Source organism: Topomyia yanbarensis, chromosome 3, assembly GCF_030247195.1.
Source record: "Topomyia yanbarensis strain Yona2022 chromosome 3, ASM3024719v1, whole genome shotgun sequence".
Classification (NCBI taxonomy): domain Eukaryota; kingdom Metazoa; phylum Arthropoda; class Insecta; order Diptera; family Culicidae; genus Topomyia; species Topomyia yanbarensis.
Window position 1 is genome coordinate 84,520,212 of NC_080672.1, and position 22,814 is coordinate 84,543,025.

The 22,814-nt window shown below is 38.6% G+C and overlaps 1 protein-coding gene across 7 annotated transcripts in view; it reads left to right on the forward strand.

The window, feature by feature from the left end:
* Positions 1 to 22,814, forward strand: part of LOC131688844 (MOB kinase activator-like 2) — a 498,911-nt gene extending 476,097 nt beyond the window's left edge. For all 7 annotated transcript variants that reach the window (XM_058973406.1, XM_058973408.1, XM_058973411.1 and 4 more), the window contains 2 exons: positions 19,660 to 19,947; positions 20,015 to 22,814. In XM_058973406.1, the coding sequence (XP_058829389.1) occupies positions 19,660 to 19,947; positions 20,015 to 20,579 (853 nt within the window). In that variant the 3' untranslated portion in view covers positions 20,580 to 22,814. The remainder of the gene's footprint in view (positions 1 to 19,659; positions 19,948 to 20,014) is intronic.

A 22,814-nucleotide genomic window follows, 5' to 3' on the forward strand; every position in this document is an offset into this window, starting at 1 on the left:
AAAAGCTTTTTCAATGTTGTAGACAACATTGTGTAACAGGGTGGTAGTAGACTTCCCCCGCTGATATGCATGTTGCATTGCATGCAGCGGGTGCTCGCCCAAGCTATCATCCCGAATGTAGTGGTCGATTAAACGTTCCACTGATTTGAGAAGGAAGGAGGTCAGACTGATCGGTCTAAAGCTCTTTGCCTCCTCATAAGTGACGCGGCCACCTTTGGGAATGAATTTGACAGTTATTTCCATAACTGACATACTTCAAACCAGACGGATGCCACGCGGCCGCATCATATTAGGATAATTTCGAAAAAAAAATTGACCTGTTGTTCAATTCGTCACTGGACGCAGTATCAGGAATCAGGAATCAGAATATATTGGCTTAAATGGCACGTTCCCCGTATGTAGTCGGGGATTTGTGCCTCGGTTAGTTATTTTCCATAGTTGCACTTAGGGGAGAGTGAGGAGACTTGATCCCCGGGGAGACTTGATCCCATCATTGTAACTCAAAGGCGGATCAGAATACATTAATCGAATATACTATAAAGTTACGTAGTTTTATCTAAACATAAATTTCATTAACACAGAAAAAAGAAATTGGACTTTTGTGTAACCGAATTTTTACCGATTTAAAAAAAGTCTCAGAAGAACTGAAGAAGATTTATTTTTCAAATTTTCAAACTTTTATAAAATTAATAAAATCACCCATTACATACTCTACTTTTGCATACAGAATTACAGGAGAATGTCAATTATATGAATACGTTATGATTGAGCTGATTCTTTTGTTCAACTATATTTTTACTAAAGTTTGCTGAAATAGATGCTATGGGTTCACTTGTTTCCTTCAAATTCGTGGAGATTTGATCCCCTTCGCCATACTTCATACACACCACTGAAAATAACCAAATTCACACCAGAACAATTGAAGTCATTGTTGTCATAAAAAAATGTTAAAAATGAACGCTTCATCGTAAAGAAACATAACTGTAATTGTTTACTACAGTATACGTAGCAACCATTCATCCCACATTTGACGTTCCTCAACCATAATAAAGACAGCTTTCAAATAATTGCATGGAGATTTGGGGAATTCGTAAAAAAAAATCAGGTGAGAGATGCGTAATATGTAGTAACAAAAATAACAATATCTAATCATAACAATTTAATCAATACTACAATCCATTTATAAAATTGAATGGGGTAATGTACCCGTTTTTGCCCTATTAAGAAGGGTACCACATTATTACTACAATAATTTTATTATTTGATTTGTTATTAAGGTCCATTTTTTATTTCGATTATAGAGGTTTTAACGTTAAGGTCATTCGCCTCTTATTAAGAGCCAGTATAATAACAAAATTGTCTTGAGAATGGTGAAAATCTTCTGTTTGAGCGCAGCAAAATCTCTAATCGAGTACCCCCATTATCGCAATACCATTTGAGTCAATGCGTTGAGCAAAGATGGCAGACGCTGCTTTAACCAAAGGCTTCAGATGGGTAGGATGATAGAAGAAACAGGGCAAAAATAGGCTTATTACCCTACATGCTTTTCCAGAAATGCTCATAGCTCATGTCCAGTATAATATTTCCATGTAATTTTTTTATGATTATTAGTCATCCCTAGAAACAATATAAAACTACAAAAAATACATAGTTTTTTATCATTCCACGGAGTTGGACTGAAAAATAAAAAAGGGGATCAAGTCTCCTCAGTCTCCCCTGTAGTGCGATGTTTCAGCAGTCTATAGAAGAATCGGCACCTTGACTTTGTAAACAGAAGCCGGTTGCACTTTTCTCATCAAATATGCATGAAATAAACGGCTAAGTAAAGATCTGGAACAGTAGTCGTTTGTATGCTATTTGTGTGCACGGATGTTTTATCCTCGTCGCCAGTCGCTGACTGGTTTACAATGTACCTATCTAGCCAGTGATCGTGACTGGAACAGTTATTGGGGCAGTTGAAAGGATTACTGGCGAAGGCAGTGGGGTTGCACTTTGATAATAAGTCTGGCGAACAGGTTTCAATTACAGATGTCTGTCTCTGGAAGTACTGGACAGGTTTAATTTATAAAATCTATTAAATGATCTAACTCGTTTCTAATCAATGTCACACAACTATTTTTGGCATTATCGTATCAAGCGTATTCAAGCTCTCACGACCGAGCATATTTACCTACGGTATATTTGCTGTGAACAACTTTTTCAGCTCAAACAATGAGTGGTTTTAGCTGCAATATCTTCTGAATGTATATACCAGTCCCACCCACACAAGAACTTCAATAAATTTCAGGTTTTTTTTATTTCGATTATAGAGGTTTTAACCTTAAGGTCATTCGCCTCTTCGGGTTATAATTAGAAAAATATCTTATGAAAAATTTCTAATGCTATGTGCGGGTCGGGACTCGAACCCAGGTGCGCCGCGTACAAGGCAATCGATTTACCAACTACGCTACGCCCACCCCCAAATTTTGAAGTTTGATACTGAAATCAAATTTCTATTCACTGTCATTTTGATGTTTGACTTAGCTCGAGAAATCCATTTAAACTTGTTTTATTAATGGCAAAACTTTTGCAGCTTAGGATACCGTTTTATTAGGTACCTCATCATCATCGGTTGTTGCGAAAGCATTGCCTACCACTGCTAAGCAGCAAACAATAATGCCATTACCTTTGCACTTAAGCAAACGCAAATGGCATTGAATCACAGAGCGCCACAATTTATTAGCTGAGCGCGCGAATAATCCCTGTCGAATACCAACTGTATGTACGATTGCCGCTTCGTGGCAGCTGACCTTAAAGGATGGACAAAGCAAGAAAACCTCGCTGGAATTAATTAATAATTTTCTTGCGATTAATATGGTAATCGTTGTAAAGGTTTCATGAGTCATGCTTGCGGACACAAAGAGTCTCCAGGAGGTGAGCACGCGATTGGAGAGGAACACAAGAAAAATAACCAATTTAATACGAAGCGAAAAAAGAAGTTGTAAGTTGACTACGGAAATGAACAGTTTTGGAAAAATTTCGTGCGTTTCCAGGATTACGAACAACATTTCAGCGGGTGCTATTTCACTTTGAAATATTGTTAGTTAACCACAAAGTTAACTATGAGTAGCATCGCAGATTCGGCAGTAATCAGCAAAACTGTTACCGCAAACTAGATAAGTGTAGTAAACGGGAAATAAATGAACGAGTAACAAGTGTACGCAAGCAAACGCCTTGAAACACCTTGGTCATTTATTGCTACCGAATTCGCACCACCATATCAGAGAGCGAAGCCACGCGCAACACTCCAAATTCGGCAATCGTACTGCTTCATGTAATCGTGGAATCAATTTGCGATGACAGCTGCCGGTTCACTGTATGGGTCTATCCAATGCGCAGTGGAACCACGTACTTAAACGATAATGAAAATATGGTATAAAACCAGCGTCGTCGTATTGTTCCGTTTACAGTTGTCCAGGAGTGGGCCGAAAAGATGATGACGACTTGATTGCAATTGAAGCACAGTGGTTCCGTATCGAACTAACTGATTGCAATGTGACGTGAGTCTGATCAAGTTGTTAACTGTTTTACCTTTCTTATATAAAAAAGGTTATGCCGTCACTCTGTAATTCGTCAACCGTGTGTACGTATCGATCGGAGTTCCGGTTCTGGAGTTACGGGTAGAAGAGTGCGACCGCGCAGCTATTTTTCATATAAACTGTTACCATATCAAATCAAAATGATGCATAACTTATTAACATGGGTGCAAAATTACTTGGTCCACATTAATAATGACTAACCAAGTCGCTTTGAGCACATTGGCCACCTACGACAGCTTTTGCTTCCATATGAGCAGGAACAGGAACGGGGAAAATTTTAATATCAAATTTGTAATTTTAAATTCAATTGTCTTTGAAATGCATGAAACGTCGATATTTGATGCAATCTCGAACAAAATTTTTTGTTGACGAAATTTTTTTTATTGCTATTATAGAGGTTTCAACCTTAAGGTCATTCGCCTCTTCGGAATAGAAAAATGTCTTATGAAAAATTTCTAATCCTATGTGCGGGGTCGGGACTTGAACCCACGTACAAGGCAATCGATTTACCAACTACGCTACGCCCACTACTGACGATAATTGACTTCCTTGGACTTCCTTTCTATTTCATAGGGTGATGAGCCTATTTTCACCATACTAAGCAAGGTGCTTCACTAATTCGGTAGTTTCTTGCCTTACAATCAATGGAATGCGTAAAAATTGACATCAACTGTTTTGCTTCGTTGTTAAGATCCAATATAATAACACAAATGCGTTGAAAACAGTAAAATTCTCGTGTTTGAGCACAATGAAAACTCGAATCGAGTGCCCCTATTGTTGCGCTGCCATTTGACTCAATGCGTTGAATAAAGATGGCAGACACTGCTCTAATAAACGGCTTCAAATGGGTAGGGTGATAATAGAAACATGGCGCAAATATAGTTTTGCCATAATTTTAAAAATAAGCAACCTATTTTTGACTAAAATAAGTTTTCTGTATTTCAACAGGGGTATAGCATTTCTTTCTGTATTTCAACAGGGGTTACCCTTTCGCATATCACAACCCCACCCTACCGCCGTCAGATCCCAGCCCCATCAAACCCTCCTCACCACCACACCACCCCATCCCATCTTCTACAACCATTGCTCAGTTCTCTAGTGATGTGTGCGGGAGCCGTCTGTTGTAGATCAGTGCGTCGCTTTTTCCGTTTGAATGTTCAAACCAACTTGACAAAGATAATATTGTTAGTGTTTTTTGACCTGAAGATGAAGGTATAGACCTTCGAAACGTAGGTGATAGACGCAATAACATATTATTGTAAGAAACCCGTGACCAAACGCCATCTCATTACTTTGAATGTAGGTAATAGCTTGAGATGATTTGCCTTCCAGAGTATAGTAAGAAGGAATAGATTGGTTTAGCCGCAATTTCACCACCCGAACACTGTTGAGAATGCCAGGGGAAAATCCGCAAGTATCATTCGTAATGGGTTCCTATTCTTCGTCTTTCGATATGAATCTTTTAATATAAGTTTGGCTAGCAATGCCAAGTCGTGTAGGCGAATTTCAGTGCTATCGTTTGTCATACACACGAGAATGTTGGTTTTATCGTTACCATATTCGAATTTCTGTTGCATGTCGCATCACGAATCCTTCTGTCTCAGCTAAATTGTTGAACGTTATCAACTCAACATTACGTGTATGATGTAGTTCTATGCGTGTAACCCTTCCGAAAAGTTAACGTAAAATTTCACCTTTATCAACTGTTCCATCTCGCAAAATATAGATCTAATAAGGGTGCGACTGAAACTACAATTCATATCGTAAATATAATAAAAAGATTATCAAATGTTACTATTTACTTAGTTTGCGTAAGGATGGGGCGAGCAATGGGGTTTTTGTACACATTTTATGCATCAAAGAGGTCATAATTTTAGTTTTTATTGACTGAATTGTAATGTAATTATATCAATGGATCACAGTCACAGTCACAGAATGCCATCAGGATAAATTTCGCTCTGGTTGTAATGTGAACACGCTTCCCCGTACCGTAGAGTTGACATGCTACTAAGCGTCCTGGAACACTATGCACTTATGAAGTAGGAACCACAAAGGATAATAGCCACGACTTATTATTCGTACACGTAAAATAGTTCACAAAATCATCAAATATTTTTCATATATTCTCGAACTGGTTCATGATTCCTAATACATCCAACATCCGTGCTCGTGAAATGGTTTACAAAATCATGAAATATTATTCATGTTTACGTGAACAGGTTCATTATTCCTAATACATTATTTACGATCCAATATTCGTGCTCGTGAAATAGTCACAAAATCATGAAATATTGTATTCGTGAACTGGTTCATGATACGTAGTATAATAGCCACGACTTACCAATCATGCTCGTGAAATAGTTCACAAAATCATAAAATATTATTCATGTATTCGTGAGCTGATTTGTGATATCTAGTGCAATATTTACGATCTATTTTGCGCGCTGGTGATATTTAAAAGATATTGCTAATCACTCTCAATTTCATGAAATATGGTAATGAAATTTTTATATGAGCTATTTACCAAAAATTGGAGTATTATTCGTGGAATCATTTTTGTTCCGTGTACTATTTCATGAAATGTTCAGCTGCTGGCGACCAGTAATAGGTAGGAGCTGTAGATATAAGAAAACTACTAGGAGGTCCTTAAACATCGTTATTCATTTGATAAGGTTTAGTGTGATGTCTGGACAGAAAACGAAAACTGCGCTGAGCAACACAAATCGTGTTCGTGATATAGTCACAGAACAAGATACCGCGAATCAGTCACACTTTATATTGTCACGGTACTCCGAATAAAAAACCGATAGTAACCAAAAAATAACTGATCGCGTTAGGGCGAAGAGTATGTACGAATAAAGTATCACGATACCGTGTACAGAAATTACGAAAATCATGACTAAGATCCTGAAATCATTAACACATCACACTACTTATGACAAAAATATCAAAAATCGTGACAAAGATCCTGAAATCATGAATATAAATAAAGATAAATTTCTACTCGTGACTGGAATACTACGACAACGCGAACAGAAATTATAAGAATCATGACAAAGTTCTTGAAATCAAATATAAATCATATTACTCATGATTAAAGTATCAAAAATTGTGACTAAGATCCTGGAATCGTGAGTGAACAGGAATCACTCTACTTATGACTAAAATATCACAACAACGTGAAAAGGAATTACGAAAAATCGCGACTAAGATCCTAAAATCATGAACATATATCCCGCTAGTCTGACAAAAAATTCGAATGTAAATGTAAACTTTGTGATTTATTATCACGATAACGTGATAAGAAATCACAAAAATCGCGAATAAGCTTCTGAGATCATGAACATCATTTGACTATCGGCTGTGTATTTCCAAATCATTGAACAAGAATAATAATAAAAGCTAAATATGTCTATGGAACAACAACAGTAAAACAACCAAACATTCGGATATATCGTCATGTACATATTCGAGGCGAACTATTTTTTTTTGACGTAGTATTACGTCTTTGTTTTTGATATTCCATGACAGGCTAAGGAGACGAAAACTTTCTTAGAAACAAATTCACGCGAATGGATAGAAGAAAGTGCAACGAAGGTTTATTATTTACGTTTCATCAATTTATTGATTCCACGAGATTAATTTCCACTCAACCTATCCCACTTTGATTCTACCAATACATAGGTACCACAAAGCCTATTTATGAATGGATGCACTGTTACTCAAAAAATCGCTGCAAAAAAATGCATCTAAGTCCATCCATAAAACTATTTTCGATTCTTGTATATGTTTTGCTTCGATATATGATTAAGACCACTGCATTCGCTACATTTATGTGTACTTTAGGAAAATTACAATAACGGCAAAATAAAACTATAAAGCTTGTCCAATACAAGAACTGTGACTGTATTGTCTAAAACATGATTTTTAAGCATCGATCTGGTTGTTTACCGCACATAATAGAAAAACTTTTTAAAATTTTGAAGCAGTTCCAGATATTAGTTCGGTTTTCCATCCCTGTTTTCTGTCTGCTTTCTTTAATCGGATTCGATCGCTCATTGTAAATAAAATGACCTGATGAGCAAGACGGTTTGATTAATGAAGTGAACTGTAGAAAGAAATGTTTGATTAATTATTAATCCAAATGTAATAAGAAATTAAATATTTCACGTATTGCAGTCCTACGTCTGCAATTCGTACAACCCCATAGGACTTCCCCTTGTAGTTTTTTGAAAATACAAATTGGTCACGGTTTTCGTAAATCGTTCAGTTCACGAAATCGTGATCTTTTGTTCTTGAATTAATGAACGGATTTTTTTCCATGTAATCACTGCCGGGAACACGGGATGGAAACCTTACTGTAATTCAATATTACGCACCATCCAATGCTGCCGATATGAAAGACGAAGACAGTAAATTCAATGCCATCGTAAATAGAATTCCGAAGGGTGATATCAACATCTGAATGGGCGAAATTAATGCGAAGAACCGATCCGACAACACGAACTATGAGCGCATCATAGGACGCCATGGTTTCGGTGGGTGAAATGATCGCAAATAGAGAGCTGTTCGCCGAATTCTATGGTAAAAATGACGTGGTGATTGAGGGATCGTTCTTTCCCATCGACCAGTTCACAAGGTCACGTGGGTCTTATCGAAAATCAACTCGACCACATTTGCGTCAGCTGAAAATGAAAACGGAGCATCCAATCTATATGAGAAAGGCAAAAAGATGGGACAAAACCTATTTGTGGCCTTAGGTCGTTTTAGAGTAATTTCTTCGTAGGATAGGTTCAAAATGTTATGGAAATGGACGACGCCGAGTGGAAGACTTTACTGTGAAGAAATCCTTCGTCTAAGATCTGGAAATCTGTACTGCAGATGTTCCTTACGGTGGCAACGTAAAAAAACCAATGGACCACCATCATGATCTTAGTCGCCACCTGCGACAATAATCTAAGTGAACTGCGCACCCATAGAAAACAATGGATCACCGGAGAAACCTGGAAGAAAACAGAGAATCGAAGAGAAACCAAGACGATAAAGCGACCAAAAACCAGATGAGCCAGAGTTTAACCACACCAACGATACTCGGCTATGGAGTAGGAAGTTAAGCGTCCAGACGGGAAAAGCGAGCATCGTCGGCGAGGGAAATATCGATGATCGGAAAAGAAAGAAACGATATATCACAACGCCTAAGTGGGGTCAACATGAATGTTACGATGCCTGCGATCGCGACGGGCCAGTTACTGACCGATCCAACTAAAGCTTCCATTTCCCGGGTGTTTTAGATTTTCTGGAAAACGGGAAATAAAAAAATAAATTCCCGGGAAGTCGCGAGATCCCGGGAATTCTGAAAAACATTGAAAAATGTTGAGTTTCTATTTTAATAAAAAATATTTTTTCATGTCCTGTGTGTGCTTCTAAAAACCGATTGATTTTATTGTATTATTTGAAAAAAGATCCTTGCGCAGCAGATGTCTGTTTGCTGTAACACAAATCATTGAAATAATCCTGTACGTTGATAACTTGTCACTCAGTTTATACAATGGTTTCGTCATTTGCATAGTTTTTCTTGATTTCTTTTGAAAGTTGTGGAAATTGCGAAGCAGTTGCTTCAGTTACTGTACACAGTTGTAGTTCGTGGTGAAGAATTTCCGTATTTATTCATTTTAAATCGATTTCAGTTCATTTAATTTCGATGGAATGATTCAACTACTCCAGGGTGTTTGTTTACATAGTGTGACGAGGTACATTGGGGCAGTGGACAGCAATTGGGATTGTTTGCACAGAAACTGGATTGGTTGTATAATTGGATAGAAAAATATTAAGACTCACTCTAAACAAGCGCATAAAAACCAATAAGGTGTAATCTATAACAAAGAACATACCTCAACGACAATATGCATCATAAGATTCAATACAACAAAGAACCGCTCTTTATCTTCCTACTGCAAGCAATGCGAGTTTTAATGAACTAATGCACTTCAAGTGGATTTTTCCGCTCATAAGACCTGGTCGTTTGTTAGCGAAGTGGAATATTTTTGGAAAGAGTAAAATGTGGTGTATTCCGAAATAGGATGTCGACTGTGTTTAGTTTTATCACAAAAGAAATGTTGTAAATACTGCTCACAATCTACAAATGAAGAATAACGCTAAACCGAACAATGTAACCACATACTACTATGAGTCTCGCTTTGCTAATAAAAAATCAAATCTGTAAATATATTCTACAGTAGGATTCCGTTTTTGGCAACAATGTTTTTTTTCAGTTGCCAAAACTGGAACCGTGCCAAAAATGGAACCTTACCTTAAAAGTTTTTATTTTCAATTTGTGACATCAGAAATGATACAAGAACATTAATTATATAAGAATATGTGAAATGGAATGAAATAATATAAAAAATCAACAAATTTAACTTTATTCACTATGCCTGCCTTCATAAAATATAGTAAATATGACTCTTGTGTTTGGAAATAAAGTCAAAAGTGATATCCATAATTACAACAAAATGATTATTGAGCATTGTTCAAAAGATTTACTATGAACAAAAATAATGTTGCCAAAAACGGAACCCATTTGTTGCCAAAACGGAACTTTTTTGTTGCCAAAAATGGAGCGTGCCAAAAACGGAATCTTGCTATATTAGAATATTGCAACTATTGCGAATATTGTTATAGAGTATTATCAGTTCGAATGTAATGGAATAACAATGAATTTAATCATATGGAGTAGAAAAACGGATCTACGTCCCATTCAGATAGATTTGTCCGGTATATTTTTAGGTCTAGAGCTAAGAGAAGAGATCTCCAAAAATCAAATGGCTGTACAAGCGAATAGTGGTCGAATCGACAACAAATAATTGCTGTAATACTTATACTTCTTCGTTTCGCGGATGACATCGACATCATTGGTTGATCGCAGAGCAGTGGAAGAGGCAGTTGTGCCTTTTAATAGTGATACTACGAGAATCGGACTGACTATAAACTCTGACAAGACAAAGTACACGCAGCTGGTAGAGAGCGAGGAAACACAAACGGTGTTGGTAACAAGGTGCAAATTGATGGGGTACGGTACGAGGTTCTCGACAAACTTATATGTGCCGTGTCCTAACAATGTTAGACGAGAGGTATAAAGGTGTGTGTTTCTATGCTTTGCGTAGTATCGTCGCGTAGGCTTCAGACGCGCACAATTCTTGCTCTATGTAAATAACTGATACTCCCTGTTGCTCTGTAGGGCCATAAGGCACGTTGTACGGAAGCAGCGAGGGGCCAGCACTAGCAGATTCGAGTACGTCGTATTGAAAATACCGACATATTTTGAATGTAATTAAAGTAATTAATGAACGTATTTAAAAATACTTCTTTTGTACTTAATAAAATACTCAATGTAATTAATGTCGATGTGCAAGTATTTAAAGTACATATTGGCAATAATAGAATTGTTTTGCGTATTTAAAGTACGAATGCGATGTACTTGAAATCTTTTCTGTAATTAAATTACAATGAATTTAACACGTACTTTTAAAATATTGGCGGTAATTAATGTACTTCATGGTACTTGTAGTAACTAATAAAGTGCGACTTTTGGCACTGTGTCATATTGAAGATTTACTGCTTGTCACTCGGGAAGCAGACCATCGAGTGGTCGGTATGTTTAAGAGAAGAATTTTTCGATCAATTCTCGTACCTGTACCAAGTAGGGAAGACCGGGGCTAGTTGGCGGTGTTTTCAGTTTTCAATTTTTACTACTTTGATGTAGGTAGATCTTGCAAAATAAAACACGCGGCATGAAAGAGCAAATTGTTGGCAACATATCTGATTTTTTTAAAAGTGTTTCATGCATTGTCTCCATTTTAAGAGACAAAAATATGTGACGCGAAAAACCCGCCAACTTACCCCGGCCCCGAATGCTGAATGTCTTTTCGAGAAAACTGTATGTTAACCGACATTTGCTATTATATTTCATTATACATATTACATTTCAGATACCCCGGTTTTTTGACTTTGACGCGTACTCCCTATTCAAAAGTAAATTTTCGAAATTCTTCATGCAATTAGCCGAAATAAATGTCTCCTACATTGGCGAGATACACAAGAAAAAGACTTTCTTACTTTGGAGTGAATTCCAGAAATAAATTTTTTTGATGATTTTTTTTGCAGTGTAAATAGTACCGCCAACTTACCCCAACCGCATATTTTATTAACAACTATTTAAAAAAAACCTTTTGTTTGTGGATAGATATATCTAAACGGATACTGAAAGCTCTTTTCACGAGGTTTCGAAAAATATAATCATTCGGGAAATAGATTGAAAATCACCCTAAATAACGCAAAATATTTAAAATTTAGAAAATTTACTTGGTATGCTCGAAAACACAATATCACCCACAACTTCCACCAAACAAATCGTTTTCCAACAAAAACACATTAGATAACGGGTTTCATATAACTTGAGGTACACAAGAAGAGGCAGTGCTATATGTCTAATAGAAACAGAGAAAAAATAATTCCGCCAACTAACCCAAACCGCTAACTAGCCCCGGCCTTCCCTATACACTAAGTATATATATGTGATCGCTTTTAAATATTTGTAAGCAGTGAAAAAAATGAAGGCGCAAATCCCCGACTACATACGGGCAACGTGCCATTTAAGCCAATATATTCTGATTCCTGATTATTTTAAAACGCAAAATTTGCTTAGCAGTTTTCCAATGCCCAATTATGCCACGAATGCTATTTTGTCTGTTGAGAATTCCAATTCCACTCACACAAAGTAGCTCATAAGTATAGGGTGCAAAGAAACACCTGTCTTTTATCTACTGACGAGTTGAATACGAAACACAAAAATCCAACTTTTCTAAGTTGCTTCTACCTACCGTGTAACGACACACAGCCAAACGAAACCCCACTGCGGACTAACTGTGCTGCTATGACTTTTCAAAATGCCCCTTAAGACCAGCTAATCGGGAAGTGGAACAATTTCTAAAAGTTCAGATGGAGCTCAACCTGGAAGAAGTTAACACCCTGATTGTAAGCTGTAGCTTAGAGCAACTTCTTTCCGGGTGTTTCAAATGGTGTTCGTGTGCTGAGAATGCGTCCAATCAAACCAATCCCTTCATACGTGACCATTATATGCAGCTCAACTGAAAATGGGACTTATAATCCAAGAACGCTGTTTACGCACCCAGGGCAGATTCCTGTGTGCCAATACTATGATGAGACGCTTCACCACGGCAAACCTTGGGCAGAAGCAACTAAAGTAAGTCCGCCTACTACAATCAAAAACAGCACGCAACCATCTTATACTAAACCACAAACAGCTGCCAACCCAAGATCTACGGATCTGACAGGAACAAATTCTTGCTCAATAACGACCATGCTCAATGTCTTCAAGTCAAAAAGCAGTACCACCAATAAAGAAGCGAAAGCCGAAGAGGACAAATTGAAAATAGCGTTCAATAAGAACAGGAGCAATCGAATAACAACAACAACAAGAAACAAAAAAAGATCTCATCACGCAGCAGTAAACTGCGTCAATAAGACCCAACGACGGTAGTGAAATGTAATTTTCTTTACTTCATTTTCTTCATTGTGTAAAAAATAAGATCCACGGTTCAGTTATGCTAACGCGTTGAGCCGTGTCAAAAAAAAAACAAAATCACTCTGGACCAGCCAGGTGTTTTCAGCCATTCACATACCTTCCCAAGTAGCATATGAAGTTTTATAACACTCTACAAGTACAATCTAAGTTTTGAGAGGTTCGTTAAGAGTGCCTTAAAACTGCACTTGTTACTTGGGTTGTGTGAGTTGTTTGGAATTTTGTGCCTAACTGGTGCCAATTTGGTGTCAGCTTGGATTTCTCGTATAAATGACAGCAAGTTGGTGTTAGTTACTGATGAGTAGGATACGAAATACAAAAATCCAGCTGAATCATATCATCAAAGATTTGAGCTGCCGAAATGTGGAAAGGCTTCACCTGTAATCACAATTTGTACACAAATTACAGTAGTTTGTTGATAATACCGTAAGAAAACTCCAAGTATTTCTGTAGGTAGGTTTGAGATAACTTTATTTGATTCTTGTTCGTCAAGTTATATAATGCTAACATAGTTCGATATCGATTGATATTTCATGCACTGTTTATCACAGTCCCTTATTGACTGCCATACCCTGTCATACCCTCTGCCTATAGTAAACAACACATCCATGCGCGGCGTCCATATGCAAAAGCTCAAGTTACCCACTTGAAGCTTTTGTCACATGACGTTCTGTCAGATGACATCTCCCAGCTTTTTATAGCACGTTCCATATGACAGTTCTTACTGTCAACTGCCGTCCCGTGAATGGCAAATTGTTTATATACAAAGAATATTTCGTACGTATATCACTGCGAAATATTCTTTTTCAACACTTCCCCACAATTTGCACATTCAATGCACCGAATAACTTTCTGTGTATATTTTTAGGTAACCCCTTAGTGAAGGCATCTGCAGGTTGATCGACGCTTGGGATGAACTGTAGTTTTACTTTATCATTTTTGATGAGATCCCGGATGAAAAGGTATTTGATATCCAAGTGTTTCATCCGTTGATGTGATCTTGGCTCCTGTGCTATGTTGATACATGGGATGCTATCTTCCATTATGATGAATGGTGTTATGTTTACATCCAATTCATTGAGAAGTTGTGTTAACCACACTCCTTCTTTCGTAGCAGCGCAAAGTGCTATCAGTTCTGCTTCACTTGTTGATAAGCTTACAGTCGGTTGTCGTTTCGTTGACCACGAAATAAGATTACCGTATTGTAGAAATGCGTATCCTGAAACTGATTTCCTATCATCAGGATCATTTGCAAAATCTGCATCGGCAAATCCTACTAAAGCTGGATATTCGCTATTTGATGAATAAATTATTTTTGTGTTGCTCGTTCCCCTCAAATATCGCAATATTCGTTTTAATCCTGACCAGTGCCAATCGGTGGCGCAGTTAGCATATTTGCTTAGGGTGTTTACCGCAGAGCAAATATCAGGTCTAGAAGTTAGTGAAAGATATTGTAGGCATCCCAGCAGTTCTCTGTATGGCTCTTCAGTGATTTTTGCCTCAGATTTTGACCATTTCGTGTTGATATCCAATGGTGTCCCCACTGGTTTACAATCAGCCATCCCAAATCTACTAAGAAGTTTCTCCACGTATATTGTTTGAGAAATTTCAATAGTCTGGCTTTCCAAATCACGATTTATCTCCATTCCCAGGAAGTGCTTAATCTCTAACATGTCTTCCATTTGGAATAACCTCCCAAGTTTCTTTTTAATCCACGTAATTGCTTCGATGTTTTTGACAAGTAGTAAAATGTCGTCTACATATAGTATTACTATAATGCCTCTAGATTTTGACTTATAGATGCAGTTGTCATTTTTGAGAGGGACAAACTGTTCGTCTACACAAATGTTTGTATGGATTGAAACAGGCAAGCAGATCTTGGAATAAACATTTTGATGATGCAATGAAAACACTATTGCATCATCAAAATGTTTATTCCAAGATCTGCTTGCCTGTTTCAATCCATACAAACATTTGTGTAGACGAACAGTTTGTCTTTGCCCATTTACGTTTGGTGGAAGTTTCATGTATATTTCTTCTTCTAACTTCCCATGTAGAAATGCAGTTTTGACATCCATTTGATGTACTAACAATTTATGCTCGTTAGCAAGGGCTAGTGCTAACCGAACACTCTCTAGTTTGGCGACTGGTGCAAATGTTTCACAGTAATCGAATCCAGGACGCTGTGAACACCCTTTTGCCACTAATCGTGCTTTATATCTTCCATCTTCTTTCATTGAGAAAACTCATTTTGAGTTAATTGGTTTAACTCCTTTTGGCAAACAGTTAACCACTGTCCAAGTGCCATTTTGATGTAATGCATCAAACTCTTCTTGAATAGCATGCTTCCATTCTTGCCAATCAGAAACTTTCTTCAATTCCTCAATAGTTTGCGGAATCTCTTCGTTGAAAATCTTTGCTGTTTTTGCTGTATAATCGGAATACCAACCCGGTATCTTTCTCTCCCTCTTGCTTCGACGCAATGATTGACCATCATCGACGTCCTCTCTTTCGTCTGTTGGATTTTCATTTGTACTTTGATAATCAGTTTCGCCAACTGATTCTTCAAGTGAATCTAGATTATCTTGCTCTGTTTCGATGAGTGTGCATTCTTCATGCTGTTATTCATCAGAAGGATGTATAGCAGCATCCTCGTCTTCGTTCTGTTCTCCTTGGTTTAAGCGTGTACATCTAATTAAATCTTGACCAGATGATTCTACGAAATCCATGTTTGTGTGGTCAATATCTTGATTGGCTCTGGTAGATTCATTGAATACTACATTTCTGCCAATTTCTATTGAACGCGTATCCTTGTTCCATAATCTAAAACCATTATTTGCGTACCCCACAAATATCAAAGGTTTTGTTTTGAAATCTAATTTCTGACGCCTCTCTTTAGGTATTTGTTTAAATGCTTTACACCCAAAAACTCTTAAATGATTCAAGTTTAGTCGCTTTTTGAACCATTTTTCATTTCATATTGTCCTCTTCTATCCCACTTGTTGGAGATCTATTGATTAGATATGTTGCTGCATATAATGCTTCTCCCCACATATCTTTCGCTAATCCACTTTCGTAAAGCAAAGCTCTGACCTTTTCCATTAAAGATCTGTTCATACGTTCACTTACACCATTTTGCTGCGGTGTGTATGGAACAGTGAACGTCATTCTAACACCATTTCTTTTGCAATGAGCTTGAAATTCGTTACTTGTATATTCCCCTCCATTATCACACCTTAGCATTGAAATACGTCTTTCGAAGAATGCTGTCGCCATTGCTTCGAATTCTTTAAATTTCTCGAAAACCTCCGATTTCTGTTTCATGAGGTAAACCACGAGAAAGTGCATATAATCATCTATAAAGGTTACAAAGTAACGATAGCCATCATAGGTTTCCTGCTCCATGCTTCCACAAACATCCGAATGTATGAGTTCCAGTGGTCGTTTTGATCTTGGCAGCTGCAATTGTTTAAATTTGGATGCAGCCTGCTTCCCCGCCATACAACCATCACATACATTTGTTTCACTAATATTTCCAGAAGTTAGATTGATACCCTCAACCATTCCCTTCTTAATTAGTTTCTCCAAACTCGTATCACTGATATGGCCAAGTCTTTTATGCCATGTTTCCAAACTCACCTTCTTTCCGAACAATGCTAAGTTTGTTCCATCTTCCGCCGTTTTCTTCCCGAAATAGATCAAGGTGGAATAAACCATCAACGAAGATTCCTGAAGCAATTACTTCATCTTTAAATTCAAAGATAACCTCTTCATCTGTAAAAGTAACCCTTTTACACCCCTTCGCATTTTTCCAACTTTTGTTGCCCGTAAATTCTGGCCCGCTTTCGCCGTCGAAATGGTGATTGGCTTCTCTAATTCTTGGACATCTTCTAGCAGCTTTTCGTCATTAACCATATGGTCGCTTGCTCCTGAGTCAATCACGAATCTGACTCTCCTACCACGATCCGCTTTGGTCATCATTGCAAAGCTCTTTTTAGGCTCCATCTTTTGCTGCTTCTTGAACTTATCTTTCTCCTTCGCGTTAAACTTTTTCATTAGTGGGCATTTATTTTTGAAATGCCCAGTTTCGTTGCAACCGAAGCATCGGGTTACCTCTCTCCTTGGCTTGTACTTTGAAGACAGCGCAACGTTTTTCGTTTCTGTCTGCTTCTCTTCCCCAGCTTCAGCATCAATAAACATTCGTTTGATCTCCATGATCGGCTTGGCACACAGTTCTTCATTCGTCAGTACCATCAGAGCGCCTTTGACGTGTCGGTACTTGTCTGGCATGGAGATCAGTAGAGCATGAACTTTTTCCGATGCTGTCATTTTTGAACCCATACGATCTAGCTCGCGAATAATCAGATCGTACTCATCAAAAATCATGGACAATTTGTCGTGATGTCTTTGTTTGATGGTATACAACCGGTCCCGCATATTAACCATAGCGGCTGTACCGCCCTTTTGGTACGTTCTGACCAGAGTATCCATGGCTTCTTTCGCATAGTTGAGCCCAATGAGTTTATTCAAAACATCATTGTTGACCATCATGACAATCTCGTCCAATGCTTCGACGTCGTCATCAAACCGTTTTCTGAGCTTAGCCTTCCTGGCTGGTTCTAGCTCTTCCGAGGCACCTACTACTGGTTCGTAGAAGTCCTCTTCTTCGGGCGTTCGTAGCAACGTGTGCTGGAGTTTCATCTTTATAAGATGATGTTCCATTCGCCATTTCCAGGCTGGGAACCGCAACTCCGAACCGTCGAATATCGATTCGCGGTTGACGCTACCGAAGTATGCCGTCGTCGGCACGGTGCGCTCGAGAGTTCCCATCTCGTAGCCACCACCTCTTGTCCTCGAGAGTAACCCTCTCGGCAGATCCTCCAGCTTGCTGCTGGGTTGCCATCCTCTCGGCAGATCCTCCAGCTTGCTGCTGGGTCGCCATCCTCTGCTTGCTCCCGAAACGCTGGTGCTCGCTGGATGCCGTTTCTTCCCGAAACGCTGGTCCTCGCCGGATGTCGCTTCTGTCCGAAACGATGGTTCTCGCTGGCCGTTTCTACCCGAAACGCTGGTCCTCGCCGGATGCCGTTTCTGCCCGAAACGCTGGTCCTCGCCGGATGCCGTTTCTGCCCGAAACGTGTATCTTCCAAAACAACTATTTTACAATAGTCCAGGTGGCTAGTTCCAGTTAACTACTGGACCCATAACCTGTTGATAATACCGTAAGAAAACTCCAAGTATTTCTGTAGGTAGGTTTGAGATAACTTTATTTGATTCTTGTTCGTCAAGTTATATAATGCTAACATAGTTCGATATCGATTGATATTTCATGCACTGTTTATCACAGTCCCTTATTGACTGCCATACCCTGTCATACCCTCTGCCTATAGTAAACAACACATCCATGCGCGGCGTCCATATGCAAAAGCTCAAGTTACCCACTTGAAGCTTTTGTCACATGACGTTCTGTCAGATGACATCTCCGAGCTTTTTATAGCACGTTCCATATGACAGTTCTTACTGTCAACTGCCGTCCCGTGAATGGCAAATTGTGTATATACAAATAATATTTCGTACGTATATCACTGCGAAATATTCTTTTTCAACATAGTTGCATTCGGTATGTAATAAAGTTTCACCACTTTGTAAATAAGTATTCAATTTCTCGAATCCCTGGGAAGCTGAATACCGTCGGAAAATGGTTCCATTAATCGAATGTTTGCGTTGTTTGGACAAAGGTGATGAATAGAATTCTACGGGAAGACTTAATAATGTAAGTGTCAAAATTTCCATAGTCGCCTCGTCAATATCGATCGCATTCTCCAGCGAATTAAAAAAATCGGGTCTTACAGTTTTCTAGGTGGACCAGTATGAACGATGATAGTTTAACTTATATTGTTAGGAAGTGGTAGAGATAACCCACCATCCAACCACCATCTATCAGGCAACTATAGTTAACTCAACTATAAACAAACACATCCAGTCAATTGAGCGCGATGATTTTATTTGTTATTTCAGGAATTAATAGCTACCAGCTTTGCATTTGGAACGATACGGTTTAGATTACTTCAAATGACACTGTTGATAAAGGATGCACGTCTACACGTGATATAATAACAGTTTTAGATGTTATGTTGTGAATCCGCTTTAAGAAAAACTATTCTGATCAATCATTTTCCAACTATTTACCATTTTATACTGGCCATTACCGCAAGTCAGTTCCATATTCTGTGGGTTTTCCTACCTACATGGGGCTAGCTTGCGATTAGAGTCAGCGTAGTATCGCTTATTCGCAGCCCGACCTGCTCGCTCCGAAAAATAATTGGAATAAAATCATTAAACGGGTGTTAGCATCAACGATTATGACACCGTTATTTCAGCTCATAAAATTTTATACTCTATATAACCAGTACGTTGCGCAGCATTTTTTGCTCCAGAGATTTCATTTCTCTTCCTATTCTCTCTCTCTCTTTCCCGTTGCAGAATGTATCTATGGTTCGACGAGAAGGGCAAGAAGACGCGCGTCGCGGCTCCCCAGTACATCGACTATGTGATGACGTTCACGCAGAAAACCGTCAGCGACGAGTCGATATTTCCCACCAAATATGCCAATGAGTTTCCTAGTTCGTTCGAGAGTATTGCTAGAAAAATTTTACGTTTACTGTTCCATGTGATCGCGCACCTGTACGCTGCGCACTTCCGCGAGGTGGCGCTGCTCGGGCTGCACGCGCATTTAAACCTCACCTTCGCCCATCTGACAGCGTTGCATAGGTAGTATTTGCTTAATTCCTCCATTTTTTTCCTTCTTTCTAAATCCAAATTGTTTTGTTGTTTTCAGGCGTTTCAATCTAATAGAACCCAAAGAAACCGAAGTTTTGCGTGATCTAGAAATCGCTTTACGCTTAACCGACGATCCAGTACCTGCGTCCGCCGGTGGCAGTACCACCCAGCAGTCCAGTGCGGGATCGGATAGTGCATCCGTATCGGCGACGTCCACTTCGACGGCCTCAACCGGTGGCAGTACGGCAGGGACAGTGACGGGAGGTGGACTAGCAGCACCGGTGACGACGGGGGGTTCCTGTGTGGAGAACAATAATAGCAGCAGTAGTGATAGTGGCGTTGCAATGATGCACTCGCTGATAGATGGCGATGCGACGGCGCAGCCAATCTGTAAACAACCGTTAGAATCGGGCAATGTAAATAATAGTCATAATGCTACTAGTAGTAGAGAACAAATGATGCAGACGTGCGGTCCGGGCCTGGGTGGTGGTGGCGGCGGCAGTGGCAGCAGCACCGGAAGTGTCGGTGTAATCGGTTGCGGCGTAGGCTATAGCACCGGTCTCACCAGCAGCGGTGGCAGCAACAGCACCCAGCAAACCTCCAATCCCCAGACAACGGCATAGTGGATACGTTGGACGGCTAGTATGGGTGCCGGAGCCGGTACCATTTTCCTGCTGGGCGGGGCTGCGTGTTGTGGAGCCTTGCAGCTTCAAACCAATCTCTGACCAAAATGTGATTTATCCCCTAAAAAAACAAAAGGAGAAGGAAAAAAAAAAACAAACAAAAAATAATGCAAACAGCAACCAGCGGAATGCTTAATTATTAGAGTAACCTCTAGTAGCGAAAAAGAAGCAAAGCAAAGGAAAACAGAAAATCCCAATATCCAAAAAATAGGCAAGTTTCTAAAAGCAACACCAAAACTCACAGAGTACACTCACTGAAGTTGACTGGCAGCAGAGAGCAAACAATAGGCACTACCAAAACAGACAAGAAAAACAAAACGTTAACTCCTCTGGATTACTTGGCTAAGTTGATATAATTTATGTTGTGTTTAGATAAGTTGAGATCGTAGGTAGGTACGGACAGGCACTTTTTTCCTTGATAAACGAATGCGAGCAGTTGCTGCTTTTGTTGTTGTTGTTGGTTGATTGGTTGGTTGGTAGAATAAAATTCAACCGAGCATACCGGAGAAACAGAAACAAAGGCTCACCCCCTACCAAAACGAATTTGTTTTTGCATCTCGCAGCAACAAATCGTTATTTACTATTTTTGCAGCCTGCAAGTAGCCTAGCGCGGGCTATCGATACGTAAGTGCCGCAAAGCAATACGTACTACAACACGTAAAAGAAACTAGTGTTTCGGCTTGTGCGAGCGAAATTGTCAGTACGGGCAACCACTGAAGCAACAGTGTGCAGCACACAAATACAAACAACCACACGCAGTAGAATGTTTTCTTTTCTGTTGATAGAATTGTGATTGTGATTCAGTAGCTATGGTTTACTATTATTGCTATTATTATTTTTTAAAATGAAAACTATTGTTGTTTTTATCAGTTTGGCGCGGATTTCGGATTTCTTCTTAAGGATTATTTTCGTGAGTCTGACTGGAATGTGCCGCAGTGTATACGTAGTTTGAACTGTGATTATCCTGAAATTACCTTTCTATTGCGGCATATCAAGTTGTGAATTATTGAAGGATCGTTGGATTTTTTTGGCGTAGCCTGGATCGTAATAGATCGTATGTTAAAAAATAGTATAGCTGATCTTTTTATATAAACAACATCAAGCACGTAAGCTCCGAGTACCGACAGTTTTTCAACGTAAATGGTCGTTGGTTTTACTGTTGCCAACAAGGAAGATAGGTGATCGCAGAAGTGTTGTGACAGTTGCTGTTCAAATAAAAAATCCAGGCAAAGTTCTATTTTAAGTTTGATACAGACCATCGTTTTTTTTTTAAAAGGAATCCGCTCGCTCGAATGTTTCTTTTGATTAGTTTTAGACAAGTCTAATGTGTGGAAGAAAGAGCTAAGAACTCGAACACGACAAGTCAGGTCGAGACAAAAACAACAAACTCCTGCGACAAAAAGTGATATTCTCGATTTAATGATGCCTTCGCATAGTGGTGTACATTTACAAATTCCTATTATCTGTCCTATTTGTTGCACATATGTTCTCTAGTGATTAGAACGCTATTTGTTTCACCCTTCACTTTGTTGTTAATTTAATTCTATTCTTTTTCTCCCACCCACCTTCTGTTAAACTGTTTTAGAACTGCTTGTTCACAACGAAAAATTAGATGCTTTTGTTTTGCTTTATAACTAGTTTCGTCGATCAACGGGAAAAAAAACCAAGAAATGGCGACAATTTCGGTAAACATGCAATGTCAGTCCATCAATACCAGTCAATAGAGAAACAGAGAGAAATAAGATAAACTCTAAAGCGAAACATACACAAACAAACAAACTCACATACACACACACACACTTAGTAGCAGGCACTGTTTGCTAAACCAGAACAAACGAGTAAAACCTTTAGAAACCTTAATAAAAAGAATAGTGAACTTAATGAATAAAAAACTAATATAAAGAAATGATGAAACTGTTGCTGCAATTGATACATTAAAAGAAAAATAGACAAGTAGAAGAAAGAGAGAGATAAAATATGAGGTCTATATATTTAATACAAAAAAGAAAAATAAAAATAAAGGAAAAAAATATATTAACATATATTGTTGTTGTTGGCTATGCCATTACATTGAAAGAAACTAGATTTTCGAGCAGTAAGCAAATCGAAACAACAAAAGAAGAAGAAAAAAAAACAGAAACTTTAATGAGCATACTAATTAGAGCATAGATAAGA